This window comes from Sinocyclocheilus anshuiensis, unplaced genomic scaffold (assembly GCF_001515605.1).
Source record: "Sinocyclocheilus anshuiensis isolate Anshui unplaced genomic scaffold, SAMN03320099.WGS_v1.1 scaffold392, whole genome shotgun sequence".
NCBI classification, from domain to species: domain Eukaryota; kingdom Metazoa; phylum Chordata; class Actinopteri; order Cypriniformes; family Cyprinidae; genus Sinocyclocheilus; species Sinocyclocheilus anshuiensis.
In genome coordinates this window covers 3,279,725-3,291,644 of record NW_015557091.1, presented here as the reverse complement: position 1 = coordinate 3,291,644, position 11,920 = coordinate 3,279,725, and the positions used below count along the sequence as shown (strand labels likewise).

The 11,920-nt window shown below is 37.3% G+C and overlaps 1 protein-coding gene across 1 annotated transcript in view; it reads right to left on the bottom strand.

The window, feature by feature from the left end:
* Window positions 1–11,920, bottom strand: part of mmp16a (matrix metallopeptidase 16a (membrane-inserted)) — a 56,912-nt gene that overhangs the window by 17,586 nt on the left and 27,406 nt on the right. Inside the window, exon 5 of the mRNA XM_016471936.1 lies at window positions 677–888. Within this exon, the coding sequence (XP_016327422.1) occupies window positions 677–888 (212 nt within the window). The remainder of the gene's footprint in view (window positions 1–676; window positions 889–11,920) is intronic.

Here is an 11,920-nt window from a genome sequence, read left to right as displayed (position 1 = left end):
AACTTTGAGTTTATATGTCAAAATTCTGAAATTTTTCTCACAATTCTGAAAAAAAAAAACATAGATTTGCATTTCTTTTATATACAGATTCTCCAGTCACACTTGTAAAGAACATAACACTGATGTCTTCACTTCCAGGTCAAGAAGCTATCAATCAAAAACTCACCAGCCAATGAGAACCCACCACTGCTAACCCCGCCCCCATGAGGGATTTGTGCCAGAATGGCAAACAAAAACTCAGGTAGCGTAAATGAAAACTTCAGATGCATTAGCAAAGTTAGCAAAGCATGCAGTGTATTTAAATACGAAGTCATACATTTTTTTCCTAAGATATTTTATTCATTTTCAGTTTAGATTTTCATTAGTTTTTTGAGAAGTTGTGTTCAAAATTAAAGGCACAAATCCGATTCCAAAAATTCGGAGAAAAAAGTCTAAATTGTGAGATGTAAATTCAGAATGTGAGTTTATGACTCAGAATTCTGAGGAAAAAAAAGTCAGAATTGTGAGATAAAAAGTTGCATTTACCTGTTTTTATTATTTCATTCTGTGGTTGAAACAAACTTTCATGAGTAACACATTAAATTAAACAATTTTCTTAAGTAGAAAGACTGAAATATTTTATTGTAAAAACTACTCCAATAATCTGTTTTATTTACTTCGAAAAATCCTTTTTTACACTGTAGAAAAAGTATGTTGTGAATTGAGTGTGTTCTGGGTGAATCTTACCGTAGATCTTCTGGATGCCCTGCAGATCATCATGTGGCAGTCTGAAGTTCTCTGTGTCCATGTACTGGTAGAAGGGGGCCATGATGGCAGTGGGGTCGTTAGAGTGCTCCAGGCCTAACGCGTGACCCAGTTCATGTACTGCCACCAGGAAGAGGTCGTTCCCTGTACACACAAAATACACACATAAGCTAATTAAACACTGAGACCTATACTGCAGCACAAATAAAATCTTTTAAATCACTGTAAATTATTAAGATAAAAGTACCACATCTTGGTTAAGTTGCCATTAATACTCTCATCCTGTGTGAACAATTTAGTATGATTCCTGAAACAATGACTCTTATGAATCAATTCATTTGAGGGAATCAAGCCGGTTTGTTTTAGTGAATCAGAAACATACAGTCTGAACTTTGTAGTCTGATTCCCAAATGAACAACTCTTAACGAGCCATTTCATTTTTTAGTGAATCAAAATGAACAAATGATTCTTATGAGCAAGTTCTTTTTCAGTGTATCAAAACAAGCGATTTTTACAAGCTGGTTCTTTTTTTGTTAGTTAAAAACAAACACAGTATGACCACTGTAATCCAATGACCAAATAAACAACTCTTAGAAGCCATTTTTTTTGTGAATCAAAGCAAACACATGATTCTTATGAGCTGGTTCTTTTTATCCAAAGTCGCTAAATGAATGTAAATGTATTCTATTTTTATTTATTTATTTGTTTGGTAAATGAAAGCAAACCAATGACCCTCATGAGTTGGTTTCTTTTTTAGTGAATTAAAAACATACAGAGTGACCATTGTTGTCCAGTAGTCCAATTATAAAATTATCAAATCTAACAAGCTGTTTTGTTTTTTTAATTCAAAGCAAACAAATCATTCTTATGAACCAGTACTTGTTACCAAATTGAACCAAAAACAAACTAATGACTTTTATAGACTGGCTCTTTTTTAGTGAATCAAAATGAACAAATGACTCTTATGAGCTGGTTCTTTTTTAGTGAATCAAAATGAATTAATGACTCTTATGAGCTGATTCTTTTTTGTGAGTCAAAAACATACAGTTCGATCCTTTGTAGTCCGATTCTCTAATGAATGACTCTTATGAGCCATTTCTGTTTTTAGATCAAAACGAACCAATGATTCTCATGAGCTGTTTTTTTTTTTTCTTTTCAGGACCCAAACAACTATCTACATTTTTCTTCTTGCAGAATATCCTGTTTCACATGACAGATTACATAAACAACATGGTTTATGAACATCATTTCATGTTTACTTCAAACAGTATTATTTCAGAATTTGTTCTGAGCGGTAATAATGAGGATCCAATTCTGATATTGTTATGTATATTTCATACTGAATCATAAGACATATATATGTACCCAGTCAGTGCTAGCTCACACATGAGAACAAAAAGAAATAAAATCCACTACATTTACAGCAAATGTGTCAGAGCGCATAATGTTATGTCAAAATCAAAGTTGCTGTCTGCCTGTGTGCATGTGGTTGTTTGTGTGCGTAATTGTTATCCATCTCTGTTTCCACTCCAGAATAACTCATCCAGAGTAACCACAGCTACTGCTGGGATTCATTAAAGTATGAACCCTGTCACTACACACCCTCACATCAAACATCCACGCAGTGCATCTTCCCTCTGTGCACAAAAGGAAAACCCCACCCTGCTTGTCCCGTGATGGTTAGGAGTGGGACTTTACGCCACAGGCCAGAAAACAGTCCAAACACCAAAGTAAGGCAGACGTTATGCGACGGTAAATGAGGAACGCAGAGGACAGAACGCCCATGACGGCCACATCAGCAGCTAAAGACAGACATCTGTCTTTTCTCTTCTCCTTCAGTTGTGACTCACTCCGTCTCTCTATCTTTTCCTCTTTTATCTGCTGACACCAATGAATATGACACATTTTTTATTCAGTCAACTTGTGTTTTATTTAAACTGCTCGGCGCAGGAGATGCAGATCAAATGATGCGTTTTGCATTCCTGGATATTTCTGTCTATTTCTGCGCACAGAACGTCGCCCTGGAGAATTTGCCGGCATTAAAGCTGACGGCTGCAAAATGCTCCAAAATACACAATTGACCAAAAATGCTACTGAGCAAACAAAACACACGAGACCAGTTACAGTTCTGTTATCAGAGAAAAATATTAGTTTGGTAGGGTATTAGAAGGAAACAAACTGTATGTAGCGTACACAACACAAGCAATATTAAGAATTTATGTGTAATGGGACAGCGGGAGTGCGAGAACGAGATCTAAAGAGACTTTGTAGTAAGATAGAAAGTGGGTTGCATTGGAACTGTCTGAAATGAGAGAGATCACTAGTAGTATTTTTCAAAACCTTTCTGCATAAATCATCCCTTGCTGTTTAAGCCATGGACGTAAATGACACTGAAATCCTAGACATAAATATAAGGAGGGATCTGAGCCATCTAAAGCTGTTTACTAAAGATTAGTTAAATCTGTTTTCTTTTGATTATAGAGATAGTTCACTCAAAAATTTAACTGTTTTACAAGTAAAAGATGACAGAATTTTCATTTTTGGTTGAACTGTCCCTTTAAGACAGGGTAACCACCCAGCAACCACATAGCAACATGCTAACAAGCACTCAGAACCTCTTAGTAACCACTTAGCCATGGCCGCCCCAAAGCAGGCAAAACACCACTTTTGTTATAAAATAAAAAAAATAGCCCATTTATGCTCTTTCCACTGAAAAAGTGGATAAAACCAGTGCAAGATATGAATCAGAAACATAGAGCAAGACCGGTATAGTTTGATTCCTGAACAACTGACTCTTATGAGTCTTGACTCAAAAACACACAGTGCATCCAGTGTACTTTAAGGCCGGGACACACTAAGCTTACAGTCGGCCATCGGCAAGCATCTGTAGGGCTAGTTTTTTGGTGTGTTCCACATGTCAACTCTCGTTGGGCTCACATCAGCGGCAGTTTCCCCGATTCAACATGATGAATTGGCGTTGGGGCCGTCGGCGAGAGTGAGACCTCTGATTGGATGCTCAGTTTAGCGAGCGAGTCAGTGTACGAGAATTAAAGCGAAAGAGATGAAAACGAGCAAGTAAATGAAGGCGGCACACACAGATGGCTGTTGTAATGTTATGTGATCTTACCCAAGCATTCCAATATGCGAATATTTTCATAACAGCATGAGCCACTTAAAATGAAGAAAGTTATCAGCATAACTGATATTCAAAATCTGCGTATATCTCGTATATCCTTGTTTCAGTTTCTCCTTTTGAATGACGAATATATACTATTGATAGCTATTGATATAGACAGTTAATTCCTCTCATGCAGGTGCAGAACGCACGTGTTAGTTTGCGGTCGACTGTAGTCAGAGTGGTGTGTTCAAGCGCAGATCTTTGGTCCAGATGCCACTGACTCGAGGCGACAATACCATCAGATTTCGTCGCCGTTAGTTTTTTGAAGCCTGCCGAATTATTACCTATCTTGTTCAAGTCGCTACCTGATTTCCTAATCCTAACTCCACCCCTAATACGAAACCCTCCCCCACACCTACTCCTAAACCTACCAATACTAGGGGGTGCATAATCTGGCGGGGGGTCAGAATTAGAGCAAGACCAGAGGTGCATTTCCCAAAAGCTACTATGGTCCTAAGTTCCTTAGTTACCAACAGAGTTCAACGGAACTTGCAACCATAGTTAGCTAACAATGACTTTGGGAAACGCACCCCAGAATAGTTCAGTTCCCAAATGAATGACTCTGGTTCAAATGAGTGGGTTCATTTTTTAGTGAATCAAAAGTGCAACCATTGTTGTCTGATTCACAAATGAATGACTCTTACAAGCCATTCTTTCTTTCTTTCGTTCTCTCTCTCTCTCTCTCTCTCTCTTTCTTTTGCGAATCAGAATGAAAAAATGACACTCATTAGCAGTATTTGTAAATCAAAATGAACAAACTATTCTTATGAACCAATTCTTGTTTAGTGAATGAAAACAAACAAATACCCAAAAACGAAACAGTGTTCCGCGGAAAATAGAATGTCCTATGAATTTGGAACAAATTGAGGGTGACTATATGATGACAGAATTTTTATTTTCAGGTGAACTGTCCCTTTAAGGCAGGGTGTAAACATCCATCAACCACACAGTAGCTTGCTCAGGCCCAGCACTGCGGTTCTCCCAAGATGCTCCTGCTAAAGTTCAATCCAGAACAGCTGTGTTTGAACCATCACAACTCTTACGTAAGACCCAAGACCCTGATTAATTAGCAGGCAGCTGAAAGGCAAGTGCATAGATCAAAAAGAGGAGAATAAAAGCAAAGTGATGGGAAACTAAAATGGGAAACGGACATGAAAAGACTTTGCTCAATTTGTCAAGTCCACTGACCTCAATCTGGGAATTACCTTTCCTTCACCCATGCTAAAAATGTAGATGTCCAAATACTCAATAAAACATGGTAATACCACAGTGCTATAATATTTACCATGGTACTGGATGATTAGTAGTAAATGATAATGCTATGGTACCTTGATATATACTATTTTACTGAATAATTACCATATAAGTGAGTGACGTTACGTGTGGCCAAGTATGGTTACCCATACTAGGAATTAGTGCTCTGCATTTAACCCATCCTTAGTGCACACACACAGCAGTGAACACACACACACCGTGAACACACACCCGGAGCAGTGGGCAGCCATTTATGCTGCGGCGCCCGGGGAGCAGTGGGGGGTTCGGTGCTTTGCTCAAGGGCACCTCAGTCGTGGTATTGAAGGTGGTAGAGAGCGCTGTACATTCACTCCCCCCACCTACAATTCCTGCCGGACCTGAGACTCGAACTCGCAACCTTTGGGTTACGCGTCAGACTCTCTAACCATTAGGCCACGACTTCCCCAATCGTGGAATATCCCCAATATTCATGTACAATGGTATTTACATGGAGCTTCAAAGTTCTTAAAAGAATAATATGATTTTACCTAAAACCATGGTAGTTTGATATATACCATTGTACTAAATCATTACCATGTCCAAAAAGCAAGGTAATAGCATGGTACTTTGATATACGGTGCTGAATAAATGCCATTGTTTTTCCATGGTAATTGTACAAAAACATGGTAATACTGTGGCAATGGCAATTTCCACATTAATATACCATGACACTCTAAGGTACTGCGAAAATACTTAAAAGATTATTATGATTTTACCACGGTAAACGCTTGCAAAAAGCACAAAGACATTTTTTTGGACATTTACCATAACATAACTATGGTAATAATCTTGGAAGTACCTTGGAGTATCATGTAAAAACCATGTTACATGCATTTCAGTACTAAGGCAAGTTTCCAAGTACCGTAGTAATACCATCTCTGTACAATGGTACTGCCATAGTGCACTTTTGTAAGCAAATGAACAAAAAAACATTGCATTATAATTGCATACCATATAATACCAGGGTACATTTTTGTGTGGGATAGAGACACTACAGTTGGTTCATGTACATGTGTCCCATCATGCAGGAGGGAATTAGTAAAATGTGTCTCTATGGTATTCTCTCTCTCTCTCTCTCTCTCTCTCTCTCTCTCGCTCTTTCTCTCACACACACCTTCTTTCTGTCAGTTTCGCTTGTAGCAAAATGAGTGATGCCTTTTTAATCAGTAAGATGAACTTCCTACTCATACGGCCTGACACACACACACACACATACACACACACACACACAGACACACATAATCACTCCAGAGACCTGGGCTCTGATTACAGATGATGGATCCATCTGCTTAATTCTAAACACGAGATTGGAAATGTCGAAGTGGATCATCCCACACCACTGAATGATTGACAAGCGTTTCTGCCACGTGCACTGCAAGGAAATTATTTTCAAAACAGCAAACGGCTAGATGAAGTTTCAGGGATTCATTAGCCTTCAAAGAATATGACATCACTCAGTGTTTCTCAAGGGAATGGCGAGCAATTCAGTAGGCAAGAACGTGTGAATGTGTGTGAACATTTGTGATGCGGAGGCACCAGGCATCTTCTAAACACATTTCAATGCACACAAAGACATCAGTCAGGATACCCTCTGGTCACGTTACACCCTTTATATATCTCATTCAGATATATAAAGATATATTTCCTCTCTGCTGGAGGACAAACGTCCTGTTCAACTAAAGATGGAAAGCACTGGTATAAGAGGGCAAGAACTCTTGTTTCATTCATTTGGCTTCATTATACTACCTTCCTCTTCATAATGTGACTAGTACAATGCTAAATCTTTTTCTGCACTGGTGTAAAGCTATCGGTGGCCCACACTTACGGCCTTGTCAACAGGATTTCAGAGAAAACCGTAAACGCCCGAGGCCTAACAGGTCCCTTTGAGAGAAATGCTTTTCTCCTCTTTTAAAGTGAACTGTGTACGATTTTTCTTTCTGCGCAATAAGCTTCTGCGGTAGCATCTATTATATCATCACCATCACATGGAGATCATGAACAAAACTGTGTGAAACGGTTACATAGGTGTGAATGTTTGACCAGTTTGATGTGTTGCTATTGGCTTTAGCAATTTTAGCCTTTCTGCTACATAAGAAAGTGGCATATTTTTGACACATATTTTTCCATGTAGTAGAAAGGCTAAATTATAGTGCAAAATGGCGTAGACCAGAGGTTCTCAACCAGATGCCCAGCCAACAGGGAACATTCTCACAACTCTTGCAAGAGTTGCATCCCATATGATGCACTATGCACTTATACTTACACTTAATATACACAATGTACTTATGCACTATGTACACAACCTTGTATAGTGATAGCCCCTCCCCTCAGCTACATAATTAAAGCTGTGACTATTGAGTGCATGAAGTGTCCAACATTCCACACTTCGTTTTTTTTTCTCTCTCTCGGTTAATTAAGTGCATCATCCGGGTATTTAAAGTGCACTTTTTCTATTTGGAATTTTCAGCGTGAACACACTACTCGCACAATTTATACTACAAACGACATACAATAGTGCATAAGTATGCAAACTGGGACGCACCTACAGTTCACTCAAAGTTATGAACAAATGTTCTTATGGTAAAATGATAAACTGTAATGTTCGCTTAAACTTTGCATAACCACTTAAAAAACTGGCTTTTTGTATGTTTAGAGAATTTCATAAATAACGTTTTCAAATAAATAGGAACAATAGCAATAGCAAAACCTCCCTATAACATACTGTATTTTTGTTTGCTGGTTTGCTGGGCCTACTGGGGGTCCTCAAGATGACTAAACAACATTTAATATATTAATATGAATATATTATTAATATATTAAAATAATCAAACATCTATATCATAAAAACAAGGAAAATATTTTTTCCACGTCAATAAGTGTTGTTTTGAATTAAAGAACAACACAAAATGAATCGTGGTTAATCACATATATCAAAACTCCAATTTTATATAAAAAAAAAGTTTGAAAACAAGCAGCTTTGTCAGGTTAAGAATAACTGGCATAGACAAGTGCAGGACTCTCGTTTGTTTGTTTTCCACCCAGACTATAATTGGTCCATTCTGATCAGTGCTGAGAAAAGTAGCATGTACCATTCAGCAATGCTCGCTACGTGCTACTTTAGCAGCTATGTGGAAAATAATTTACACCTGAATAACGGAATTGAGAAACGACTGAATTGAAAACACTCCGTAACCATAAAGGTGTTCCACTGACTGACACGCAAACAATAATGCACAAAAAAAACACAATAGCAACACTAAACTTAGCTTTGCAGTTGCAGTGCTAGCATTTGTTTTGCAGGTGTGCTATTAACAACAAAGAGTCTCATTTCTCACACCTGACTCTGAAAATGTTTGATAAATAAGTTTCTGCAGCATATAAAGTAGGAAATTTGACTAATTGATACATTGTATTAGCTTCAAGTACAGTAAATGTTTATTGTAACTGTTTGCATACATCTTGCTAGGCATCATACATGCGCATCTCGCGCAAACTTTTGAAAGCTTTTCAAACTGAATACCTCTCATACCTGTTCCATTCCACAGAAACTGTTTCATGCTAAGCACTACTCTGTTGATCTATTTCTCTTCTTTACACCCTGCTAACACAAGTCATTACACCCTGCTAGCAAACCCTACAAATAGACCAGCTTAATGCTATTCTCTGCTAACCAAATCCATTAGTTTGCTAGCAAACCCTCACTTAACATTGCTATTGCACCTCACAAACAAACCCTTGCTGATTCTGTACTCCTCAAACACATGTCGCTAAGAACACCATGCTAACAGTGGAAAAATCATTACGTGGACCATAAAAACAGTAGGCCTAGCGGTTAGCATCCACACAGCTCATAAAGCACACACAGTTGAACTGCAAATCAGACGAATCCCTTCTGAAATGCTAATTATGGATGAGAAACATTATTAGTCTTCATTTCAACATGAGTGGTGATTAAAAACATGGGAAAGTTGAGAACAAGAGGGCTTTTGTTAGACCTTCGAGAAGGCCATCGCTGAGTAATTGGATCAGGAATGGAGAACGAGGGAGCGAGAGAGACGGAGAGAGAGCGCTCAGTACTCGGATTCCTGGTGTTCTTCTGTTACCCGTGGCTGATTCCAGGAGAGATCAGGTTCAGGTTCATTCTTGGGTGTGAAGAAATGAGCCGGTGCCCATGAACAGATGAAGCATTGTAGAGAGAACAGCTGCTCAGCCATCTCTCTTCTCTCTCCAGCTCTCTTTTCTCTTCATCTGTCCAAAACCCCCTCTCTTCCTCTTGTTCAGCTCTCACGTCTAGACTTACGGCCTTTACTTTGGCTCTACTGCTGCTTTTCCTGTTTCAAATTCAGATCTCTATCCTGGCCAATAAATATGCTGACCTTGAACACAAACCATCTTAAAAACGCAGTGCTATTTTAGAATATTTATGGTTGCTCATGGTTAAAGATGACCATTAAAAAAAAAATTAATTATTTGTTATAAAACTGAAATCGCAATAATGTGATTATCAAATCGCAAAGTGCAAACTTTGCAAACTTGTAGAGAGAAATGCTTATAAATGGAATGGGGTTCCTGCATGTTTTAACATTTAAAATGCAAAATAAATAAATAAATAATAAGTCATAAATATTAGGATTGCATATTTGCATTATTAATATAATATTTTTATTAATTGTATTGATTTATTCATATTATTACTATTTTATTTATTAATATTAGTTTTCTTAAATACAAAATGTACTACAATTATTTAGCAGTGAAATGTTAAAATAGTAATATTTCTTGCTTAATTTTTAGTAGCAATTATTCTATAATAGTTATTATATAATAATTATATTATATTATATAATAATTATATTATATTATTATTATAGTTGATAAATAAACTAAAATATTGGTCAAATATTTGCAACAGCAACAGGTTTTTTTATTGCAATCACAATTTTTATAAGTAAAATTGCAATTAGATTTTTTCCTCAAATCACACAGCCCTGCTTCTAACCCTATTAAACTTTGCTTGCCAACTCGTTCCACATTTTTGCTCTACAGACACGAATGTTACCTCAAAACATGTAGCTTGTTGAATACAGATGTGCAGTTACTTTTCTAAGTGAACAGATGTACGATTTTGACCTAGACAACATATTGAATGGCCTTTACTTCCATCTGTCACAGCCTTTTTTGTTACCGTCAATTTACATAAGCAGTATTTCCAGTACAGCTTAATGAGAATCCACATTTCTGAGCTCAATTTGCACTAAATTCAAATAAGCTGCTGTAAAACTGCCTTATCTAAGGCAGCGTTTCAAGACTCCTTTGAGTTTAGAAAGCTAACAAGGGATGAATAAAACATGCTGGTACTGAATCCAGAGGAAGTGGCATTGAGACAGACACTAGCAAGAGAGAGGAGAGATTAAAGACAGTATTTAAACACACCCACACACACACACACACACACACACATGTCGAGTTATCCAAGCTTTACTCACAATGCTGTGTGAGGCAAATTTTGAATGGAAAGAGAGGGACAAAGTGAGAGATGGAGCGAGAGAGGCAGGCTGTGTCGGCGGAAGGTGCTGCTGCTACCCACATTGAATGCTAATGCTCCAGTCGGTGGGTGAGAGCCTATTTTGAGAGCAGGCCTGGTGTGTATCAGTGTGAGACGCTCTACTTACACATACAGGACATGGATCACATACAGTACAGTCTGCAGGTCATTCAAATCACAAATTGGTTATTCATAAATGCTAATTCTGCCATATACTGTATTATATTATGTGTGTAGTCTAGTCTCTTTAGCTGCCCTTTATGATCGTCTGAGTATGTGATGACATCACAGACCGGTCACATGACATGTTGCGTTCCCAACGTTGGAAATTCCATAGTTATGAGGTTCCAAGCAGTGAAAAAAATATGATTTTGAACTATGAAAACACTGATTTCTCTAGTCAATATTATCTGATGTACTTTGTTTATTTATCCACATTTTAGAAGTGAATTAATAGAGTGATTATGTTTTGATGTCATTAGGAACAAAGCCACACATGCATCTGTTTAGCCGTTGTAAGAGTTGCCATAGAAATGAATAATTTCTGAGTCTGAGGACGTGAACAGCTCTCAGAGTTGTCATCTCATAATTACAGTAATTCTGACAACGTGAAAGAAGCAGTTTCAAGACAACATAAAACCGCATTTGCATTTAACTTCAATTATGTGTTGCATTCATCAGGATTTGATTGGATTGTGAATCTTTGGCAAAGATTTGTTGATTTTATTTTTTTACTGCCACCATAGCGTTGATTATGTTGATTCTATCTATATGTTTTTTTTATATATAATACACACCACCAGCATTCAAAAGTTTGAGGTTGGTAAGATTTTGTAGTCACTTATGCTTTTGATTTTTTTGATGGAAAAAACAAACAAACAAAATCTGTATTACTGTGAAATAATATTAAAAAGCTGAATTTTCAGCATCAGTCTTCAGTGTCAGCATCTTTCAGAAATCATTCTAATGCTGATTTGCTGCTCAACATCTTATGCAGCATAGTTGTGCTGCATAATATTTTTTTGTGGAAACCCTGATACAATTTTAAAGGATTCAATATTCATTGAATCTTCAATCTTCTTTACAATCTATCTATCTATCTATCTATCTATCTATCTATCTATCTATCTATCTATCTATCTATCTATCTATCTATCTAT